General features: G+C 34.6%; 2 protein-coding genes across 2 annotated transcripts in view; both read left to right on the top strand.

Moving 5' to 3' along the window:
- Positions 1 to 26,731, top strand: part of LOC143918863 (aminopeptidase N-like) — a 184,188-nt gene that overhangs the window by 107,457 nt on the left and 50,000 nt on the right. The window lies entirely within an intron of this gene.
- On the top strand, positions 19,865 to 24,496 carry LOC143918865 (uncharacterized). The gene is made up of 2 exons (XM_077440948.1): positions 19,865 to 20,947; positions 23,986 to 24,496. Exon 1 carries the CDS (start codon positions 19,944 to 19,946, stop codon positions 20,847 to 20,849), a length of 906 nt encoding a protein of 301 aa, XP_077297074.1. The 5' UTR covers positions 19,865 to 19,943; the 3' UTR covers positions 20,850 to 20,947; positions 23,986 to 24,496.

The raw sequence follows: 26,731 nt of genomic DNA, 5'->3' as shown, positions 1-26,731 counted from the left end.
GAATTCGAGATTGTTAGATTAACAGAAACCTCGCATAATTTACCAAACCTAACCCAACCTAACCTAACAATCACCGAAATCAAAGAATTCGAGATTGAAAGATTTACAAAAATCTCGCTGACCTCACCAAACCTAAGCCAACCCAACCTAACTATCACCGAAATCAAAGAATTCAAGATTGTAAGATTTACACAAACTTCGCTTACCTCACCAACCCTAACCCAACCTAGCCTAACTATCACCGAGATCAAAGAATTCGACATTGAAAAAATATACAAAAAACTCGCGGACCTCACCAAACTCAACCCAACCTAACCTAACTATCACCTAAATCAAAGACTTCGAGATTGTAAGATTTACACAAATCTCGCTAACCTCACCAAACCTTACCCAACCTAGCCTAACAATCACCGAAATCAAAGAATTCAACATTGCCAAAATATACAAAAAACTCGCGGACCTCACCAAACTCAACCCAACCTAACCTAACTATCACCGAAATCAAAGAATTCGAGATTGTTAAATTTACACAAATCTCGCTAACCTCACCAAACCTAACCCAACCTTGCCTTACTATCACCGAATTCAAAGAATTCGACATTGCAAAAATATACAAACAACTCGCTTACCTCGTCAAACCTAACCCAACCTAACCTAACCATCACCGAAATCAAAGAATTCGAGATTGTAAGGTTTACACAAAACTCGCTTACCTCACCAAACTTAACCCAACCTAGCCTAACTATCACCGAAATCAAAGAATTCGTGATTGTAAGGTTAACACAAAACTCGCTTAATTTAACAAACCTAACCCAACCTAACCTAACCATCACCGAAATCAAAGAATTCGTGATTGTCAGATTTACACAAACCTCGCTTCATTTAACAAACCTAACCCAACCTAACCTAACTATCACCGAAATCAAAGAATTCGAAATTGTAAGATTTACACAAAACTCGCTTACCTCACCAAATCTCACCCAACCTAACCTCACCATCACTGAAATCAAAGAATTCGAAATTGTTAGATTAACAGAAACCTCGCTCAATTTACCAAACCTAACCAAACCTAACCTAACTATCACCGAAATCAAAGAATTCGAGATTGAAAGATTTACAGAAATCTCGCTGACCTCACCAAACCTAAGCCAACCTAACCTAACTATCACCGAAATCAAAGAATTCAAGATTGTAAGATTTACACAAAACTTCGCTTACCTCACCAAACCTAACCCATCATAGCCTAACTATCACCGAGATCAAAGAATTCGACATTGCAAATATATATACAAAAAACTCGCGGACCTCACCAAGCTCAACCCAACCTAACCTAACTATCACCGAAATCAAAGAATTCGAGATTGTAAGATTTACACAAAAGTCGCTAACATTACCAAATCTAACCCAACCTTACCTAACTCTCACCGAAATCAATGAATTCGAGATTGTTAGATTTACACAAATCTCGCTAACCTCACCAAACCTAACCCAATCTAGCCTTACTATCACCGAATTCAAAGAATTCGACATTGCAAAAATATACAAACAACTCGATGACCTCATCAAACCTAACCCAACCAAACCTAACCATCACCGAAATTAAAAGAATTCGAGATATTTAGGTTTACACAAACCTCGCTTAATTTAACAAACCCAACCCAACCTAACCTAACTATCACCGAAATCAAAGAATTCGAAATTGTAAGATTTACACAAAACTCGCTTACCTCACCAAACCTAACCAAACCTAGCCTTACTATCACCGAAATCAAAGAATTCGACATTGCAATAATTTACAAAAAACTCGCTTACCTCACCAAATCTCACCCAACCTAACCTCACCATCACCGAAATCAAAGAATTCGAGATTGTTAGATTAACAGAAACCTCGCTCAATTTACCAAACCTAACCAAACCTAACCTAACTATCACCGAAATCAAAGAATTCGAGATTGTTAGATTAACAGAAACCTCGCTCAATTTACCAAACCTAACCAAACCTAACCTAACTATCACCGAAATAAAAGAATTCGAGATTGTTAGATTACCAGAAACCTCGCTCAATTTACCAAACCTAACCAAACCTAACCTAACTATCACCGAAATCAAAGAATTCGAGATATTTAGGTTTACACAAACCTCGCTTAATTTAACAAACCCAACCCAACCTAACCTAACTATCACCGAAATCAAAGAATTCGAAATTGTAAGATTTACACAAAACTCGCTTACCTCACTAAACCTAACCAAACCTAGCCTTACTATCACCGAAATCAAAGAATTCGACATTGCAATAATTTACAAAAAACTCGCTTACCTCACCAAATCTCACCCAACCTAACCTCACCATCACCGAAATCAAAGAATTCGAGATTGTTAGATTAACAGAAACCTCGCTCAATTTACCAAACCTAACCAAACCTAACCTAACTATCACCGAAATCAAAGAATTCGAGATTGTAAGATTTACACAAAAGTCGCTAACATTATTAAATCTAACCCAACCTTACCTAACTCTCACCGAAATCAAAGAATTCGAGATTGTTAGATTTACACAAATCTCGCTAACCTCACAAAACCTAACCCAATCTAGCCTTACTATCACCGAATTCAAAGAATTCGACATTGCAAAAATATACAAACAACTCGATGACCTCATCAAACCTAACCCAACCTAACCTAACCATCACCGAAATCAAAGAATTCGAGATATTTAGGTTTACACAAACCTCGCTTAATTTAACAAACCCAACCCAACCTAACCTAACTATCACCGAAATCAAAGAATTCGAAATTGTAAGATTTACACAAAACTCGCTTACCTCACTAAACCTAACCAAACCTAGCCTTACTATCACCGAAATCAAAGAATTCGACATTGCAATAATTTACAAAAAACTCGCTTACCTCACCAAATCTCACCCAACCTAGCCTAACTATCACCGAAACCAAAGAATTCGAGATTGTAAGGTTAACACAAACCTCGATTAATTTAACAAACCTAACCCAACCTAAACTAACCATCACCGAAATCAAAGAATTCGTGATTGTCAGATTTACACAAACCTCGCTTAATTTACCAAACCTAACCCAACCTAACCTAACTATCACTGAAATCAAAGAATTCGAGATTGTTAGATTTACACAAATCTCGCTAACCTCACAAAACCTAACCCAATCTAGCCTTACTATCACCGAATTCAAAGAATTCGACATTGCAAAAATATACAAACAACTCGATGACCTCATCAAACCTAACCCAACCTAACCTAACCATCACCGAAATCAAAGAATTCGAGATATTTAGGTTTACACAAACCTCGCTTAATTTAACAAACCCAACCCAACCTAACCTAACTATCACCGAAATCAAAGAATTCGAAATTGTAAGATTTACACAAAACTCGCTTACCTCACTAAACCTAACCAAACCTAGCCTTACTATCACCGAAATCAAAGAATTCGACATTGCAATAATTTACAAAAAACTCGCTTTCCTCACCAAATCTCACCCAACCTAACCTCACCATCACCGAAATCAAAGAATTCGAGATTGTTAGATTAACAGAAACCTCGCTCAATTTACCAAACCTAACCAAACCTAACCTAACTATCACCGAAATCAAAGAATTCGAGATTGTAAGATTTACACAAAAGTCGCTAACATTATTAAATCTAACCCAACCTTACCTAACTCTCACCGAAATCAAAGAATTCGAGATTGTTAGATTTACACAAATCTCGCTAACCTCACAAAACCTAACCCAATCTAGCCTTACTATCACCGAATTCAAAGAATTCGACATTGCAAAAATATACAAACAACTCGATGACCTCATCAAACCTAACCCAACCTAACCTAACCATCACCGAAATCAAAGAATTCGAGATATTTAGGTTTACACAAACCTCGCTTAATTTAACAAACCCAACCCAACCTAACCTAACTATCACCGAAATCAAAGAATTCGAAATTGTAAGATTTACACAAAACTCGCTTACCTCACTAAACCTAACCAAACCTAGCCTTACTATCACCGAAATCAAAGAATTCGACATTGCAATAATTTACAAAAAACTCGCTTACCTCACCAAATCTCACCCAACCTAACCTCACCATCACCGAAATCAAAGAATTCGAGATTGTTAGATTAACAGAAACCTCGCTCAATTTACCAAACCTAACCAAACCTAACCTAACTATCACCGAAATCAAAGAATTCAAGATTGTAAGTTATACAAAAAACTCGCTTACCTCACCAAACTTAACCCAACCTAGCCTAACTATCACCGAAACCAAAGAATTCGAGATTGTAAGGTTAACACAAACCTCGATTAATTTAACAAACCTAACCCAACCTAAACTAACCATCACCGAAATCAAAGAATTCGTGATTGTCAGATTTACACAAACCTCGCTTAATTTACCAAACCTAACCCAACCTAACCTAACTATCACCGAAATCAAAGAATTCGAGATTGTTAGATTTACACAAATCTCGCTAACCTCACCAAACCTAACCCAACCTAGCCTTACTATCACCGAATTCAAAGAATTCGACATTGCAAAAATATACAAACAACTCGCTTACCTCATCAAACCTAACCCAACCTAACCTAACCATCACCGAAATCAAAGAATTCGAGATTGTAAGGTTTACACAAACCTCGCTTACCTCACCAAACTTTACCCAACCTAGCCTAACTATCACCGAAATCAAAGAATTCGAGATTGTCAGATTTACACAAACCTCGCTTAATTTACCAAACCTAACCAAACCTAACCTAACTATCACCGAAATCAAAGAATTCGAGATTGTTAGATTAACAGAAACCTCGCTCAATTTACCAAACCTAACCAATCCTAACCTAACTATCACCGAAATCAAAGAATTCGAGATTGTTAGATTAACAGAAACCTCGCTCAATTTACCAAACCTAACCAAACCTAACCTAACTATCACCGAAATCAAAGAAATCAAGATTGTAAGATTTACACAAACTTCGCTTACCTCACCAAACCTAACCCATCCTAGCCTAACTATCACCGAGATCAAAGAATTCGACATTGCAAATATATATACAAAAAACTCGCGGACCTCACCAAGCTCAACCCAACCTAACCTAACTATCACCGAAATCAAAGAATTCGAGATTGTTAGATTTACACAAATATCGCTAACCTCACCAAACCTAACCCAACCTAGCCTAACTATCACCGAATAAAAAGAATTCGACATTGCAAAAATATACAAACAACTCGCTTACCTCACCAAACCTAAACCAACCTAACCTAACCATCACCGAAATCAAAGAATTCGAGATTGTTAGATTAACAGAAACCTCGCTTAATTTACCAAACCTAACCCAACCTAACCTAACAATCACCGAAATCAAAGAATTCGAGATTGTTAGATTTACACAAATCTCGCTAACCTCACCAAACCTAACCCAACCTAGCCTTACTATCACCGAATTCAAAGAATTCGACATTGCAAAAATATACAAACAACTCGCTTACCTCATCAAACCTAACCCAACCTAACCTAACCATCACCGAAATCAAAGAATTCGAAATTGTACGATTTACACAAACCTCGTTTAAATTACCAAACCTAACCCAACCTAACCTAACTATCACCGAAATCAAAGAATTCGAGATCGTAAGATTAACACAAAACTCGCTTACCTCACCAAACCTAACCCAACCTAACCTTACCATCACCGAAATCAAAGAATTCGACTTTGCAAAAATATACAAAAAACTCACTTTCCCCACCAAACCTAACCCAACCTAACCTTACCATCACCAAAATCAAAAAAATTCAAGATTGAAAGATTTACACAAAACTCGCTTATCTCACCAATTCTAACCATCACCGATATCAAAGAATTCGACATTGCTTAAATATACAAAAAACTAGCTTACATCATTAAACCTAACCCTACCTAACCCAACCAACACCGAAATCAAAGACTTCGAGATTGTACGATTTACACAAACCTCGTTTTATTTACCAAACCTAACCCAGCCTAACCTAACTATCAACGAAATCAAAGAATTCGACATTTTTAAAATATACAAAAAACTCGCTTACCTCACCAAACCTAACGTTACCATCACTGAAATCAAAGAATTCAAGATTGTAAGATTAACACAAAACTCGCTTACCTCACAAAACCTAACCTAAACTAGCCTAACTTTCAACGAAATCAAAGAATTCGAGATTGTAAGATTTACACAAAAGTCGCTAACATTACCAAATCTAACCCAACCTTACCTAACTCTCACCGAAATCAAAGAATTCGAGATTGTTAGATTTACACAAATCTCGCTAACCTCACCAAACCTAACCCAATCTAGCCTTACTATCACCGAATTCAAAGAATTCGACATTGCAAAAATATACAAACAACTCGATGACATCATCAAACCTAACCCAACCTAACCTAACCATCACCGAAATCAAAGAATTCGAGATTGTAAGGTTTACACAAACCTCGCTTAATTTAACAAACCCAACGAAACCTAACCTAACTATCACCGAAATCAAAGAATTCAAGATTGTAAGTTATACAAAAAACTCGCTTACCTCACCAAACTTAACCCAACCTAGCCAAACTATAACCGAAATCAAAGAATTCGAGATTGTAAGGTTAACACAAACCTCGCTTAATTTAACAAACCTAACCCAACCTAACCTAACCATCACCGAAATCAAAGAATTTGTGATTGTCAGATTTACACAAACCTCGCTTAATTTACCAAACCTAACCCAACCTAACCTTACTATCACCGAAATCAAAGAATTCGAGATTGTTAGACTTACACAAATATCGCTAACCTCACCGAACCTAACCCAACCTAGCCTTACTATCACCGAATTCAAAGAATTCGACATTGCAAAAATATACAAACAACTCGCTTACCTCATCAAACCTAACCCAACCTAACCTAACCATCACCGAAATCAAAGAATTTGAGATTGTACGATTTACACAAACCTCGTTTAAATTACCAAACCTAACCCAACCTAACCTAACTATCACCGAAATCAAAGAATTCGAGATTGTTAGATTTACACAAATATCGCTAACCTCACCAAACCTAACCCAACCTAGCCTAACTATCACCGAATAAAAAGAATTCGACATTGCAAAAATATACAAACAACTCGCTTACCTCACCAAACCTAAACCAACCTAACCTAACCATCACCGAAATCAAAGAATTCGAGATTGTTAGATTAACAGAAACCTCGCATAATTTACCAAACCTAACCCAACCTTACCTAACAATCACCGAAATCAAAGAATTCGAGATTGAAAGATTTACAAAAATCTCGCTGACCTCACCAAACCTAAGCCAACCCAACCTAACTATCACCGAAATCAAAGAATTCAAGATTGTAAGATTTACACAAACTTCGCTTACCTCACCAACCCTAACCCAACCTAGCCTAACTATCACCGAGATCAAAGAATTCGACATTGAAAAAATATACAAAAAACTCGCGGACCTCACCAAACTCAACCCAACCTACCCTAACTATCACCTAAATCAAAGACTTCGAGATTGTAAGATTTACACAAATCTCGCATACCTCACCAAACCTAACCCAATCTAGCCTTACTATCATCGAATTCAAAGAATTCGACATTGCAAAAATGGTTACACGACAATTGGTGCAAGGACAAAATGTTCAACGACAAAATGTACCCGAAAATTAGTGCACTGACAAAATGTACCCGCGACAAAATGTACCCGCGACAAAATGTACCCGCGACAAAATGTTTAAGCGACAAAATGTTCAAAAATGTTCAAAATGTTCAACCGTATCCAATATTTACGTATTTAAATTGAAAAAAAAACTTTCCGAGCGTATGAACTGCAGATTACATTGCATTAGTTTATATGGCAGGGCTTCTCAACCGTCTCCAAAATTTTCTTTATTTCAAATGAATAATCTACTTTTCATCGTACACATCGCGGGCGTTATTAAATTAGTATAAATGACAGGAGTTCTCAACCGTATCCAATATTTACGTATTTAAATTGAAAAAAAAAACTTTCTGAGCGTATGAACTGCAGATTACATTGCATTAGTTTATATGGCAGGGCTTCTCAACCGTCTCCAAAATTTTCTTTATTTCAAATGAATAATATACGTTTCATCGTACACATCGCGGGCGTTATTAAATTAGTATAAATGACAGGGGTTCTCAACCGTATCCAATATTTACGAATTTAAATTGAAAAAAAAAACTTTCTGAGCGTATGAACTGCAGATTACATTGCATTAGTTTATATGGCAGGGCTTCTCAACCGTCTCCAAAATTTTCTTTATTTCAAATGAATAATATACTTTTCATCGTACACATCGCGGGCGTTATTAAATTAGTATAAATGTCAGGGGTTCTCAACCGTATCCAATATTTTCTTATTTAAATTGAAAAAAAAAAACTTTCTAAGCGTATGAACTGCAGATTACATTGAATTAGTTTATATGGCAGGGCTTCTCAACCGTCTCCAAAATTTACTTTATTTCAAATGAATAATTTACTTTTTATCGTACACATCGCGGGCGTTATTAAATGAGTATGAATGACAGGGGTTCTCAACCGTATCCAATATTTACGTATTTAAATTGAAAAAAAAAAACTTTCTGAGCGTATGAACTGCAGATTACATTGCATTAGTTTATATGGCAGGGCTTCTCAACCGTCTCCAAAATTTACTTTATTTCAAATGAATAATTTACTTTTTATCGTACACATCGCGGGCGTTATTAAATTAGTATAAATGACAGGGGTTCTCAACCGTATCCAATATTTACGTATTTAAATTGAAAAAAAAAACTTTTTAATCGTATTGCAGATGTCATTGAATTATATGTATATATATAAATATATATATATATATATATATATATATATATATATATATATATATATATATATATATATATATATATATATATATACACCACCAGCAGCATAAAACGGAACGCTTGTGAATTTTGCGACATACGTGTTTGTTCTAATCATCACTTCGTTATTTGTAAATTTATCTTAGTTATTTCTTCTGTATATTGGTAAAAAAACGTAATTCTCTTTAACTATGTACAAAATACAGTTATCTTGTATGTATGCAAAATAAAACAGACTTAGGTACAAAAAACCCGTAATATAACAGGCGTACCTGCTAAGGGTACGCCTTTGTTCATTGTGCGTCAAATGCTTTCAAACATTGAAAAGATCATGCTCAGCTGAGACCTTTTGCTGTATGATTGTTCTAAGGGTAAGTATGGGTTTAATAGTTTTTATTTTATAAAATTGATGGATTTAATATTTAATTTTGAATTTTTAAATTAACAATATCGATTCTTCAGAAATTGGTCGCTGCAGGGATATTTCCGCCGAAAAAAAACTTTGATTGCTGCGTATTTGAAAGCGAAGAAGGTGTCCATGCGAAAAATTGCCAGAACAGAGTGTTTCGGTAAACACAGTTTCGAGAATAACTCCGGAGTTTAGTTCTTGTACTAACTTCTCGGTTCTGGCTTGGAGACCTTGAAGGGCTTTCAAGAACTTCCACAGGTTTGGAAATTGGGCTCTAATTGTATAGCCAACTTTCATATGGAAGCCTTCCACTTCGTTGTCCGTTTTTCCATAATTATGTAATATTCGGTCTCGAACATTCCATATGTCTATGGAAGCTACACGAGGTTCACGTCTGACATATGGCCAAATGCGCAAGTAACGGGTTGCTTTTTCCATCTGTCCCAAAGTACCTACAGAAAAATCCAGGAATTGGGATTATCTGAATTTTACGATAATCAGGAAAATGCAATTAAATTAAAAATGGTATTGGCATTAGCATTTGTTCCTCCAGAAAATGTAGTCGAAAGCTGGGAGGAACTCCTCCAAATTCTCAACCCATGGCTATTGGCACAAGAACGAGAAATCCAACAGAAGGTCGATGATTTCCTCATGTATTTTAAGGTTAATTACATTGGGAAAATCATTTAACCAACCCTAACTACATAAAAAATGTTAAGATTCCTAGAAAAAGATTTGGTCGAAGCATATGCGCTTCAATACTTCGAAGACAATAGGTTCTTTTGAGCTGAAAAATAAAATTCGATTTACAATCACTTTATTTTAACCATGCATTTTTTTTCTCAACGTGTGAATTTGATTAGCAAAAAGTTGAATTTGATTTACAAAGGAGTGAATACGTAATAAATAATAAATGTAATTATTTAAAAATTCATCATTATCAGTATATAATAAAAAGAAGACAGTAGACATTTCCATGTTTTAATATTCATATAAATTATTGATATATTAATTATCTATTAACATATGTACAGTCCATCCTAAAATGCCGATGTAACACAAAACCGGACTACGGAATGACCTTAAAAACAAAATTAATTATGGTTGAAAATTATAATACATTACTTGAAAGATAGTCTTCTTGATAAATATTGTGGTTCTAGCTTATTTGCCATAATTTTAAAGCCTATAAAATAATTTTTCGTAAACTGGTCAAGTACGGTTTGCATATTGCAAGATAAGGTTTTTTCTATATTCATTGAAGCTCAGGGTGCTGTTAGTGCTAAATTAAAAAGAACCAGGTCGGTGTTTAATTTTTATGACCCTCCCCTCGGTTTTTTTTTACTAAAAAAAATTCGGGTGTGACCAACCCATGACTTTATCTATGTATTTGAGGAATATAAGAAGATAACAAAACAAAATTCGATATTGAACTGATGACTATGATAGCGATACAAATTGAGCGCAAATGTATGGAAACTTGCACAAAACAAAAAAAGTTCTACTTCCGGTTGTCAGATTTTGTTCAAATTTTTTTTATTACTAAAAATCACTATCAGTATTATACTCATTAAATATCAAGAAAATAAAAATAATTTTAAGGGTCAAAATAAAATAATGAAATATTGTTTTAAAAAAAAATACTACTTCCGGTTTACAAATTCTGACCAAAACCCTACGAGCTCTAAGTTAGTACATAAAGGATAGAAATATAAATTTTCAGCTTAATACGTTCAGGGGTATGGACAGAGTAGTGGGCACAACATTTTCAACCTTTCTAAGAGAAAAAAACCCACTTCCGGTTTATAAAACTTAATAATTTTTTTTTCTTTTCATCACATTGCTACAAGAATTATACTTGAATTTTTTGTGACGAAAACACATGTTTAAGGGGTCGAAAAAAATAGTGGAAGAAAAATCGTACAAAAGTAAACTGCCACTTCCGGTTGACAGATACTTACTAAATTTTATATATAACTTGGTATTGTTAACTTGATAACCTTATTAGGACTTTATAATACCAGAGTAATTATAAATTAATTACATACATATATGTATATTTTTCTATAATAAATGTGATCGAGCTTATCAACTGTGAATAGCTAAAATTTATTATTCCATTGCTACAAACCGACGTTGAAGAGGACATTGAAGAGATTTCGAACCCACCATTTGCCTATTGTCCTAGGGTTTTACGCAAAGAAAAAAATGCATTCAATAGCCTCTAACATGAGGGTAGTAAAATTTTATAACCCATTTGTCTTTTTACATATTTTCGTCCATTTGTGTAGACAATTCATCTGTCAATCATAGAACTAATTTCAAAATATATTATTGTTTTGCCATCTCTATTCAACGCGCGTGATTTTTTTTACATTTACATTTTAATTGTCTTTTACATGTCATAATTAAATTTTGTATGCAACCCTTACGCATAATAGTTAGTTGTAAATGATGCAATATTAATGTGAAACATAAAGGAGGTATGTAAAAATAATTTTAGCTGTAAATTTCTAATGTCTGCCTTTTTTACATACCTCCTTTTTTCTACAATACAATGTCCGATTCATACATTTGTTTTTTGCTAAACACTAAGTAAAATCTCTCCATCGTTAATCCGAATAGTCGTAATTCGAGACTTGACTGTAAAATAATACATTAAATTTATCTAAATTAATATTTGATATTCTTGCCTTATAATTGTATAATGAAATATTAAGTTTAAAAAAAACTTTCATTATACATATAGCTTGCGAATGTACACTAGAAGACTTATTTGCAGAAGAAATAAAATAATTGCATTTTTAAACAAAATTTTGGAAAAAAATTATGTGAATTTGATTTAGAGACGCCGTAAAGGTCACATTCAATGTTAAAACTCGAAGTACACGTGACCGCTGGCTGGGAACTGTTTTATCAAAATAAAACGTGGCGTTCAACGTTTATTTATTTATATATTATCTTAGCTATAAAGCTAATTTTAAAAATACATTTAATTACTTAACTCTAAATAACTCTAAAATTTATAATTATCTTATATGTACTGTCCCTCACAGAGGTGCGAAGAAGAGGTGTTAAACTAATTCAATGACATACGCTTAAAAAGTAATTTTTTCAATTTAAATAAGTAAACATTGGATACGGTTTAGAACCCCTGACATTTAAACTAATTCATTGACATCTGCAATACGCATAAAAACATTTTTTTTTTCAATTTAAATAAGAAAAAATTGGATACGGTTGAGAACCCCTGTCATTCATACTAATTTAATAACGCCCGCGATGTGTACGATAAAAAGTAAATTATTCATTTGAAATAAAGTAAATTTTGGAGACGGTTGAGAAGCCCTGCCATATAAACTAATGCAATGTAATCTGCAGTTCATACGCTCGGAAAGTTTTTTTTTTCAATTTAAATACGTAAATATTGGATACGGTTGAGAACCCCTGTCATTTATACTAATTTAATAACGCCCGCGATGTGTACGATAAAAAGTAAATTATTCATTTGAAATAAAGAAAATTTTGGAGACGGTTGAGAAGCCCTGCCATATAAACTAATGCAATGTAATCTGGAGTTCATACGCTCGGAAAGTTTTTTTTTTCAATTTATATACGTAAATATTGGATACGGTTGAGAACCCCTGTCATTTATACTAATTTAATAACGCCCGCGATGTGTACGATAAAAAGTAAATTATTCATTTGAAATAAAGAAAATTTTGGAGACGGTTGAGAAGCCCTGCCATATAAACTAATGCAATGTAATCTGCAGTTCATACGCTCGGAAAGTTTTTTTTTTCAATTTAAATACGTAAATATTGGATACGGTTGAGAACCCCTGTCATTTATACTAATTTAATAACGCCCGAGATGTGTACGATAAAAAGTAAATTATTCATTTGAAATAAAGAAAATTTTGGAGACGGTTGAGAAGCCCTGCCATATAAACTAATGCAATGTAATCTGCAGTTCATACGCTCGGAAAGTTTTTTTTTCAATTTAAATACGTAAATATTGGATACGGTTGAGAACCCCTGTCATTTATACTAATTTAATAACGCCCGCGATGTGTACGATAAAAAGTAAATTATTCATTTGAAATAAAGAAAATTTTGGAGACGGTTGAGAAGCCCTGCCATATAAACTAATGCAATGTAATCTGCAGTTCATACGCTCGGAAAGTTTTTTTTTTCAATTTAAATACGTAAATATTGGATACGGTTGAGAACCCCTGACATTTATACTAATTTAATGACATCTTAAAATGATATTCAATGAGTCACAATGACATTCGCTTAAAATGTAATTGTTCAATTTAAATAAGTATATGTTGGTACGGTTGAGAACACCTTTAATTTATAATAATTTAATAACATCCGCGATCTATACGATAAAAAGTACCATATACATCGATAAATATAATACAATAAAAAGTTACTTTTGCCATTAAAATAGGATAATTTAGGATTTTTGAACATTTTGTCGCGGGTACATTTTGTCGCGGGTACATTTTGTCGCGGGTACATTTTGTCGCGGGTACATTTTGTCAGTGCACTAATTTTCGGGTACATTTTGTCGTTGAACATTTTGTCCTTGCACCAATTGTCGCGTCCCCTGCAAAAATATACAAACAACTCGATGACCTCATCAAACCTAACCCAACCTAACCTAACCATCACCGAAATCAAAGAATTCGAGATTGTAAGGTTTACACAAACCTCGCTTAATTTAACAAACCCAACCCAACCTAACCTAACTATCACCAAAATCAAAGAATTCAAGATTGTAAGTTATACAAAAAACTCGCTTACCTCACCAAACTTAACCCAACCTTGCCAAACTATAACCGAAATCAACGAATTCGAGATTGTAAGGTTAACACAAACCTCGCTTAATTTAACAAACCTAACCCAACCTAACCTAACCATCACCGAAATCAAAGAATTCGTGATTGTCAGATTTACACAAACCTCGCTTAATTTACCAAACCTAACCCAACCTAACCTAACTATCACCGAAATCAAAGAATTCGAGATTGTTAGACTTACACAAATATCGCTAACCTCACCAAACCTAACCCAACCTAGCCTAACTATCACCGAATAAAAAGAATTCGACATTGCAAAAATATACAAACAACTCGCTTACCTCACCAAACCAAAACCAACCTAACCTAACCATCACCGAAATCAAAGAATTCGAGATTGTTAGATTAACAGAAACCTCGCTTAATTTACCAAACCTAACCCAACCTAACCTAACTATCACCGAAATCAAAGAATTCGAGATTGTAAGATTAACACAAAACTCGCTTACCTCACCAAACCTAACCCAACCTAACCTAACCATCACCGAAATCAAAGAATTCGACTTTGCAAAAATATACAAAAAACTCACTTTCCTCACCAAACCTAACCCAACCTAACCTTACCATCACCGATATTAAAGAATTCGACATTGCTTAAATATACAAAAAACTAGCTTACATCATCAAACCTAACCCTACCTAACCCAACAAACACCGAAATCAAAGAATTCGAGATTGTACGATTTACACAAACCTTGTTTTATTTACCAAACCTAACCCAGCCTAACCTAACTATCAACGAAATCAAAGAATTCGACATTTTTAAAATATACAAAAAACTCGCTTACCTCACCAAACCTAACGTTACCATCACTGAAATCAAAAAATTCAAGATTGTAAGATTAACACAAAACTCGCTTACCTCACAAAACCTAACCTAACCTAGCCTAACTATCAACGAAATCAAAGAATTCGAGATTGTAAGATTTACACAAATCTCGCATACCTCACCAAACCTAACCCAATCTAGCCTAACTATCACCGAGATCAAAGGATTCCACATTGCAAAAATATACAAAAAACTCGCTTTCCTCACCAAACCCAACCCAACCTAACCTAACTATCACCGAAATCAAAGAATTCGAGATTGTTGGATTTTTACACAAAACTCGCTTTCCTCACCAAATCTAACCCAACCTTACGATACCATCACCGAAATCAAAGAATTCGAGATTGTTAGTTTTACAAAAAACTCGCAAAACCCACATAACCTAACCCAACCTAACCTAACCAGCACCTAAATTAAATAATTCGAGATTGAAAGATTTACACAAAACTCGCTAACCTCACCAAACCTCACCCAACTTAGCCTAACTATCACCGAAATCAAAGAATTCCGCATTGCCAAAATATACAAAAAACTCGCTAACCTCACCAAACCTAACCTAACCTAACCTAACCATCACCAAAATCAAAGAATTCGAGGTTGTACGATTTACACAAACCTCGCTTAATTTACCAAACCTAACCCAACCTAACCTAACTATCACCGAAATCAAAGAAATCGAGATTGTAAGATTTACACAAAACTCGCTAACCTCACCAAACCTAACCCAACCTAACCTTACCATCACCGAAATCAAAGAATTCGAGGTTGTACGATTTACACAAACCTCGCTTAATTTACCAAACCTAACCCAACCCAACTAACTATCGCCGATATCAAAGAATTCGAGATTGTAAGATTTACACAAATCTCGCTAACCTCACCAAACCTAACCCAACTTCGCCTAACTATCGCCGAAATCAAAGAATTCGAGATTGTTGGATTTTTAAACAAAACTCGCTTTCCTCCAAATCTAACCCAACCTTACGTTACCATCACCGAAATCAAAGAATTCGAGATTGTTAGTTTTACAAAAAACTCGCAAAACCCACATAACCTTACCCAACCTAACCTAACCAGCACCTAAATTAAATAATTCGAGATTGAAAGATTTACACAAAACTCGCTAACCTCACCAAACCTCACCCAACTTAGCCTAACTATCACCGAAATCAAAGAATTCCGCATTGCAAAAATATACAAAAAACTCGCTTACCTCACTTAACCTTACCCAACCTAACCTAACCATCACCGAAATCAAAGAATTCGAGATTGTAAGATTTACACAAAACTCGCTAACATTACCAAATCTAACCCAACCTAACCTTACTATCACCGAAATCAAATAATTCAAGATTGTTAGTTATACAAAAAACTCGCTTACCTCACCAAACTTAACCCAACCTAGCCTCACTATCACCGAGATCAAAGAATTCGACATTGAAAAAATATACAAAAATCTCGCGGACCTCACCAAACTCAACCCGACCTAACCTAACTATCACCGAAATCAAAGACTTCGAGATTGTAAGATTTACACAAATCTCGCTAACCTCACCAAACCTAACCCAACCTAGCCTTACTATCACCGAAATCAAAGAATTCAACATTGCAAAAATATACAAAAAACTCGCGGACCTCACCAAACTCAACCCAACCTAACCTAACTATCACCGAAATCAAAGAATTCGAGATTGTTAGATTAACAGAAACCTCGCTAGATTTACCAAACCTAACCCAACCTAACCTAACAATCACCGAAATCAAAGAATTCGAGATTGAAAGATTTACAAAAATCACGCGGACCTCACCAAACTCAACCCAACCTAACCTAACTATCACCGAAATCAAAGACTTCGAGATTGTAAGATTTACACAAATCTCGCTAACCTCACCAAACCTAACCCAACCTAGCCTTACTATCACCGAAATCAAAGAATTCAACATTGCAAAAATATACAAAAAACTCGCGGACCTCACCAAACTCAACCCAACCTAACCTAACTATCACTGAAATCAAAGAATTCGAGATTGTTAGATTTACACAAATCTCGCTTACCTCACCAAACCTAACCCAACCTAGCCTTACTATCACCGAATTCAAAGAATTCGACATTGCAAAAATATACAAACAACTCGCTTACCTCATCAAACCTAACCCAACCTAACCTAACCATCACCGAAATCAAAGAATTCGAGATTGTAAGGTTTACACAAACCTCGCTTACCTCACCAAACTTTACCCAACCTAGCCTAACTATCACCGAAATCAAAGAATTCGAGATTGTAAGGTTAACACAAAACTCGCTAACCTCACCAAACCTAACCCAACCTAGCCTTACTATCACCGAATTCAAAGAATTCGACATTGCAAAAATATACAAACAACTCGCTTACCTCATCAAACCTAACCCAACCTAACCTAACCATCACCGAAATCAAAGAATTCGAGATTGTACGATTTACACAAACCTCGTTTAAATTACCAAACCTAACCCAACCTTACCTAACTATCACCGAAATCAAAGAATTCGAGATTGTAAGATTAACACAAAACTCGCTTACCTCACCAAACCTAACCCAACCTAACCTTACCATCACCGAAATCAAAGAATTCGACTTTGCAAAAATATACAAAAAACTCACTTTCCCCACCAAACCTAACCCAACCTAACCTTACCATCACCAAAATCAAAAAAATTCAAGATTGAAAGATTTACACAAAACTCGCTTATCTCACCAATTCTAACCATCACCGATATCAAAGAATTCGACATTGCTTAAATATACAAAAAACTAGCTTACATCATTAAACCTAACCCTACCCAACCCAACCAACACCGAAATCAAAGACTTCGAGATTGTACGATTTACACAAACCTCGTTTTATTTACCAAACCTAACCCAGCCTAACCTAACTATCAACGAAATCAAAGAATTCGACATTTTTAAAATATACAAAAAACTCGCTTACCTCACCAAACCTAACGTTACCATCACTGAAATCAAAGAATTCAAGATTGTAAGATTAACACAAAACTCGCTTACCTCACAAAACCTAACCTAACCTAGCCTAACTTTCAACGAAATCAAAGAATTCGAGATTGTAAGATTTACACAAATCTCGCATACCTCACCAAACCTAACCCAATCTAGCCTTACTATCACCGAATTCAAAGAATTCGACATTGCAAAAATATACAAACAACTCGATGACCTCATCAAACCTAACCCAACCTAACCTAACCATCACCGAAATCAAAGAATTCGAAATTGTAAGGTTTACACAAACCTCGCTTAATTTAACAAACCCAACCCAACCTAACCTAACTATCACCAAAATCAAAGAATTCAAGATTGTAAGTTATACAAAAAACTCGCTTACCTCACCAAACTTAACCCAACCTAGCCAAACTATAACCGAAATCAAAGAATTCGAGATTGTAAGGTTAACACAAACCTCGCATAATTTACCAAACCTAACCCAACCTAACCTAACAATCACCGAAATCAAAGAATTCGAGATTGAAAGATTTACAAAAATCTCGCTGACCTCACCAAACCTAAGCCAACCCAACCTAACTATCACCGAAATCAAAGAATTCAAGATTGTAAGATTTACACAAACTTCGCTTACCTCACCTACCCTAACCCAACCTAGCCTAACTATCACCGAGATCAAAGAATTCGACATTGAAAAAATATACAAAAAACTCGCGGACCTCACCAAACTCAACCCAACCTAACCTAACTATCACCTAAATCAAAGACTTCGAGATTGTAAGATTTACACAAATCTCGCTAACCTCACCAAACCTTACCCAACCTAGCCTTACAATCACCGAAATCAAAGAATTCAACATTGCCAAAATATACAAAAAACTCGCGGACCTCACCAAACTCAATCCAACCTAACCTAACTATCACCGAAATCAAAGAATTCGAGATTGTTAAATTTACACAAATCTCGCTAACCTCACCAAACCTAACCCAACCTAACCTAACCATCACCGAAATCAAAGAATTCGAGATTGTAAGGTTTACACAAACCTCGCTTACCTCACCAAACTTAACCCAACCTAGCCTTACTATCACCGAAATCAAAGAATTCGAGATTGTAAGGTTAACACAAAACTCGCTCAATTTAACAAACCTAACCCAACCTAACCTAACCATCACCGAAATCAAAGAATTCGTGATTGTCAGATTTACACAAACCTCGCTTCATTTAACAAACCTAACCCAACCTAACCTAACTATCACCGAAATAAAAGAATTCGAAATTGTAAGATTTACACAAAACTCGCTAACCTCACCAAATCTCACCCAACCTAACCTCACCATCACCGAAATCAAAGAATTCGAGATTGTTAGATTAACAGAAACCTCGCTCAATTTACCAAACCTAACCTTACTATCACCGAAATCAAAGAATTCGAGATTGAAAGATTTACAAAAATCTCGCTGACCTCACCAAACCTAAGCCAACCTAACCTAACTATCACCGAAATCAAAGAATTCAAGATTGTAAGATTTACACAAAACTTCGCTTACCTCACCAAACCTAACCCATCATAGCCTAACTATCACCGAGATCAAAGAATTCGACATTGCAAATATATATACAAAAAACTCGCGGACCTCACCAAGCTCAACCCAACCTAACCTAACTATCACCGAAATCAAAGAATTCAAGATTGTAAGATTTACACAAAACTTCGCTTACCTCACCAAACCTAACCCATCATAGCCTAACTATCACCGAGATCAATCAACTAATAATACTTAACAATGATTTGCTATAAATGCAAAAGTGTTGTGTTGTTGACTAATTATGTGCTGTGCGAGCTTTGTGAAGAACCTTTCCACCATGATTGTGTGGGGATTTCGGAAACAAAATACAAAAAAATGACGTCAAAGAATAAGGAAAAATGGCGATGCGTTTCTTGCCGTATCCATCCTAACCCCCTTCCGCCGTCTCAGTCCTCATCACTAATGCTCAGTTCTCAAGATTCAGTCATCAGTCCTCAGCCATCTTTATTTGATATACTTAATGAAATTAAATGCTTTCGAGCAGACTTTAATACCATGAAAAATGAGTTTGAAAACATAAAATCTGTAATCACAGACATAAACAATAAATTATTCACAATAGAGGCTAAGTCTGATGAATTTGATGGGAGACTAACCACTGCTGAAAAGAAAATTTCCTGCTTTTCTGATGTAAATAAAGGTTTAATTGAGGCGCAAAATACTATTGTTGAACTGAAACAAGAAAACAATCTGCAAGATCAATTCTCTAGAAAAAACAATGTAGAAATATCCGGCATACCTATGAAAAAGGGTGAAAATCTAGTGTCTATATTATATGACTTATGTGCTGTCGTGGGTCACAAATTGTGCGACACAGATATTGACACCATACACCGTGTGCGGCCGTACCCGTCCCAGGGCGTTGCAGGTTCACAGCAACAGCAACAGCGAGAGGGCAACAGCGATGTGAGTGTGCGCACGTCATCAGTGGTCGTACGGTTCACTCAGCGCCGTCGTAAGGACCTGCTGATGGCGGCCGTGCGCGCCCGCCGCGGCATCACCACCAACGACATCAATATTCCAGGCCCGCCCACCACCCTATACGTAACGGATCACCTTACACCAACGAATAAATTATTATTGAAGCGAGCACGCCAATTGAAAACTGAATATAACTACGCCTACTTGTGGGTTAAAGATTGCAAGATCATGATTAGAAAAAGTGCGAGCTCCAATATCATACAAATCTCAAAAGAATCAGATCTTTGCAAAATCAAATGACTAAGTGCAATATTAAATTTTAATAACCTAATAATTATCTATGCATTTATTGTCTACTGGTCTGCATCACATATTATAATGTATGTGCAAACAATTATGTACGTATGGCTATATAATTTATTATTTTTATTATTACTATATAACTATGCTATTTACATATATTTTACTCATAAACTAAAAAAGGTACGAGTTCGTTTTTATATTTGTGTCCATGTATACCTTTGCATTTCAACTGGTATCACCAAGGATGGTTTGCTTAATAATTCCATATCTTTATCTGTGTATGCAGTTATGTGTATGTTTATATGCATATATCTATTTTCATTTATGCATATGGATATTTATATTTATATCAGTACGTGCTCTATCTACTTCCTTTTTTACAATGTCTTCTAATCGTCTTGTCATTTATTATCAAAATGTCAGAGGTCTCCGAACTAAATCTGACTCTTTTCTTCAAAATGTATTAGTTAATAATTATGATATTATCTGTCTATCAGAAACTTGGCTAAATGACTCATTCAATAATAGTGAGTTTTTTGATGCCAGATATCAGGTGTTTCGACGTGACAGAGATTATTCTCTTCATAACCAAATATTTGGTGGTGGTGTAATCATAGCTGTGAAAAATAATCTACCCTCTGTCATTCAAAATAATTGGTTAACTTCCACAGAAGACCTTTGGATTACTATTACCACTAAATTTTTTAAACTAAATATCTGTACTGTCTATATTCCTCCTGGTAATTCTCACCAAACTCTATTAGTTACCCATTTAAATAAAGTATCTGATCTAATAACCAATTATCCAGAGGATCGATTCATTTTACTCGGTGATTACAATCTTCCCACTATTGATTGGACAAAATACGACTCAAATCTGCATCTATTTCCTTCCAATTGTATTAATTTTTCTTCCCTTTCCTTTACTCAATTCTTATCTTATAATAAACTTTATCAATACAATTATTTGTCAAATACTAATAATCGTATTCTTGACCTAGCTATTAGTAGTTTCCCCTTATATATTTCTCGTGCTGACTCTACGCTAATCCATGAAGATTCTCATCATTTATCCTTTTGCATCTCAATAATTTACAACAAATCTTCACCCTTGAATTATAATTATAATAAAACTTTCCTCTTTAGAAAAGCTGACTATGCTACAATTATTCCAATTTTAAGCGATATCAATTGGAATTCACTTTTGTCCAATTTAAATATTGATTTAGCTTGTAAAAAATTTTACGATACCTTACAAAATATTATTGAATGCCACGTCCCTTTTACTCTTAAATCTAAGCGTACCAAATATCCCCCTTGGTTTACATCGTCTCTTATTAAAATAATAAAAGAAAAAAACAAATTCCATAAAAAATTTAAAATTTATTCAAATCCCTTAGATTATCAAAGTTTTTCACTATTAAGAGCTCGAATTAAAAAATATTCTTTAATCTGCTTTAGAAATTATATTTCTCTTATTCAAAATAATATTAAAACTAATCCCAAATCATTTTGGTCATATATAAATTCAAAAAAAAATACCTCCTCTTCATATCCTTCCGTAATGTATTATGGAAATAAGTCGGCTTCACATGGTTCTGAAATCTGTACCATTTTTGCTGACTATTTTGACTCCACTTTCAATAGTGATTCTACCATTAACCTTTCTATCTCTAATACAGATACTTCTTCTTGTAACTTATCTACTTTTCATTTTGACTTATCTACTGTACTCAGTCACATCAACTCTCTCAATGTTAATCTTGGTGCGGGTTGTGATGGTTTGCCTTCTTTTTTCCTTGTTAAATGTGCTGTCCCATTATCTCTTCCCATAACAATCCTTTTCAATCTTTCTATGTCGAACGGTAAATTTCCTGACTATTGGAAATTATCTTACATCACCCCTATTTTTAAAAAAGGTGATAAGAATCTTATTGAGAATTACCGTCCTATATCTAAACTATCTGTCATTAGTAAAATCTTTGAAAAAATTATCTATAATTTCCTTTTCTCCAATTTCAAAAACTACATTATACCTGAACAACATGGTTTTTTTAAGGGGAGATCGGTAGAGACTAACCTGCTTAATTTCACTAGTACTCTCACATCTTATATGGACAAACGAATCCAAATAGACGTCGTTTATACGGATTTCTCTAAAGCTTTTGATAAAATCAATCACAACCTTTTACTCAATAAACTTTGGTCCCTTGGAATCCGAGGAAATTTATTTCGTTGGATCTCTTCGTATATACTAAATCGTCACCAAATCATAATTCTCAATGGTTTTAGATCATCACTTAGACATATTCCTTCCGGTGTCCCACAAGGGTCGCATTTAGGTCCCTTATTCTTTTTACTCTATATTAATGATATCTCATACATCTTCAAACATTCCTTTATACTTCTTTACGCTGATGATTTAAAAATTTACAAACCTATATACACCATAGACGATTGTCATAAGATACAAGAAGATCTAGATAGATTCTCTATATATTGTTTAAATAATGATCTTTTTATTAATCTAGAAAAATGCTCTATTTTAAATTTCACTAGAAATAAGTCAATTATTACTAATCAATATCAATTAAATCATTCAATCCTTAACACGTCATCTTCTATTAAGGATCTTGGTGTAATACTCAATAATAAACTAGATTTCTCTGAACATATTTCTTTTATTACCAACAAAGCATTTAAATCTCTTGGATTCCTACTCCGCTCAACAAAACCCTTTAATGATCCTTATGTACTAAAATTACTTTATTTTTCCTTTGTAAGGTCTCACCTTGAATTTGCCTCAATTATCTGGTCACCTTTTTATTTATCCCATATTAATTGTATTGAGAAAGTTCAACTTAAATTTATTAAATCCTTACGCTACCTTTTTCCTACCTATACCCATTCTACTGTTTCCGACATTTTAAAAATCCTTTCTTTTAACAATCTTTCTGTCAGGCGACGACATTCTGATGCTATATTCTTCTTTAAGCTCATAAATGGTTTCCTTGATTGTTCTGATTTACTGAATAAGGTTAATTTCAGAATCCCAGTTCGATACCCTAGACGCGTTACACTCTTTTCACTTGATCCTTTCAATACTAATTCCCAAAAATATTTTTATCTGCAGCGCGTTTATCGTATGTTTAACGGAGAGCTGAATGAGGTTGATCTGTTTGGTATTTCCCTACATCAATTCAGGTCTAACATCAAGAGAATCTTGACCGATTGATTCATTTTTTCTTCTATTCTATTTTTCCAATATTTCCATTATTTTTATACTTTAGTTTAGTTATGTAATGTGCTATTTAATCATATTATAGCTTTCATTCCTTTCCATTTCATTTGTTTATTTTGTATTTACCTTTTTCATTTGTTTTTTATATTTGTAAATTTCAATTTCTTCTTATATTCTATCTTATAACCTTTTCCAAATATTTTAATACTATAGTTTAATTATGCAATGTACTACATATTTTGTCATGCCTTTATTCTTTACTTTTTAATTTGTTTTCCTTATATTTATCTTTTTCATTTTTGTAAAAATCTATTATTGGACTCGGGTGTTACATATATTATTTATTTACTTTTTGTGTTTTTTATACCTATCTCTGTACATCCTGTCTGTTGATTTTTCAATTAATAAAATAAAATAAAAAAATCAAAGAATTCGACATTGCAAATATATATACAAAAAACTCGCGGACCTCACCAAGCTCAACCCAACCAAACCTAACCATCACCGAAATCAAAGAATTCGAGATATTTAGGTTTACACAAACCTCGCTTAATTTAACAAACCCAACCCAACCTAACCTAACTATCACCGAAATCAAAGAATTCGAAATTGTAAGATTTACACAAAACTCGCTTACCTCACCAAACCTAACCAAACCTAGCCTTACTATCACCGAAATCAAAGAATTCGACATTGCAATAATTTACAAAAAACTCGCTTACCTCACCAAATCTCACCCAACCTAACCTCACCATCACCGAAATCAAAGAATTCGAGATTGTTAGATTAACAGAAACCTCGATCAATTTACCAAACCTAACCAAACCTAACCTAACTATCACCGAAATCAAAGAATTCGAGATTGTTAGATTAACAGAAACCTCGCTCAATTTACCAAACCTAACCAAACCTAACCTAACTATCACCGAAATCAAAGAATTCGAGATTGTAAGGTTAACACAAACCTCGATTAATTTAACAAACCTAACCCAACCTAAACTAACCATCACCGAAATCAAAGAATTCGTGATTGTCAGATTTACACAAACCTCGCTTAATTTACCAAACCTAACCCAACCTAACCTAACTATCACCGAAATCAAAGAATTCGAGATTGTTAGATTAACAGAAACCTCGCTAGATTTACCAAACCTAACCCAACCTAACCTAACAATCACCGAAATCAAAGAATTCGAGATTGAAAGATTTACAAAAATCTCGCGGACCTCACCAAACTCAACCCAACCTAACCTAACTATCACCGAAATCAAAGACTTCGAGATTGTAAGATTTACACAAATCTCGCTAACCTCACCAAACCTAACCCAACCTAGCCTTACTATCACCGAAATCAAAGAATTCAACATTGCAAAAATATACAAAAAACTCGCGGACCTCACCAAACTCAACCCAACCTAACCTAACTATCACCGAAATCAAAGAATTCGAGATTGTTAGATTTACACAAATCTCGCTAACCTCACCAAACCTAACCCAACCTAGCCTTACTATCACCGAATTCAAAGAATTCGACATTGCAAAAATATACAAACAACTCGCTTACCTCATCAAACCTAACCCAACCTAACCTAACCATCACCGAAATCAAAGAATTCGAGATTGTAAGGTTTACACAAACCTCGCTTACCTCACCAAACTTTACCCAACCTAGCCTAACTATCACCGAAATCAAAGAATTCGAGATTGTAAGGTTAACACAAAACTCGCTTAATTTAACAAACCTAACCCAACCTAACCTAACCATCACCGAAATCAAAGAATTCGTGATTGTCAGATTTACACAAACCTCGCTTAATTTAACAAACCTAACCCAACCTAACCTAACTATCACCGAAATCAAAGAATTCGAGATTGTAAGATTAACACAAAACTCGCTTACCTCACCAAACCTAACCCAACCTAACCTTACCATCACCGAAATCAAAGAATTCGACTTTGCAAAAATATACAAAAAACTCGCTTACCTCACCAAACCTAACCCAACCTAACCTAACCATCACCGAAATCAAAGAATTCGACATTGCAAAAATATACAAAAAACTCGCTTACCTTATCAAACCTAACCCAACCTAACCTAACCATCACCGAAATCAAAGAATTCGACTTTGCAAAAATATACAAAAAACTCACTTTCCTCACCAAACCTAACCCAACCTAACCTTACCATCACCGATATCAAAGAATTCGACATTGCTTAAATATACAAAAAACTAGCTTACATCATCAAACCTAACCCTACCTAACCCAACAAACACCGAAATCAAAGAATTCGAGATTGTACGATTTACACAAACCTCGTTTTATTTACCAAACCTAACCCAGCCTAACCTAACTATCAACGAAATCAAAGAATTCGACATTTTTAAAATATACAAAAAACTCGCTTACCTCACCAAACCTAACGTTACCATCACTGAAATCAAAGAATTCAAGATTGTAAGATTAACACAAAACTCGCTTACCTCACAAAACCTAACCTAACCTAGCCTAACTTTCAACGAAATCAAAGAATTCGAGATTGTATGATTTACACAAATCTCGCATACCTCACCAAACCTAACCCAATCTAGCCTTACTATCACCGAATTCAAAGAATTCGACATTGCAAAGATATACA

Source organism: Arctopsyche grandis, chromosome 11, assembly GCF_051622035.1.
Source record: "Arctopsyche grandis isolate Sample6627 chromosome 11, ASM5162203v2, whole genome shotgun sequence".
Taxonomy (NCBI): Eukaryota; Metazoa; Arthropoda; class Insecta; order Trichoptera; family Hydropsychidae; genus Arctopsyche; species Arctopsyche grandis.
This window is presented reverse-complemented; position numbering and strand designations above follow the sequence as displayed.

What these genes read in the sequence shown, in the direction of transcription:
- LOC143918865 (XM_077440948.1), top strand. Translation starts at nt 19,944, where the DNA reads ATGACGTCAAAGAATAAGGAAAAATGGCGATGCGTTTCTTGCCGTATC.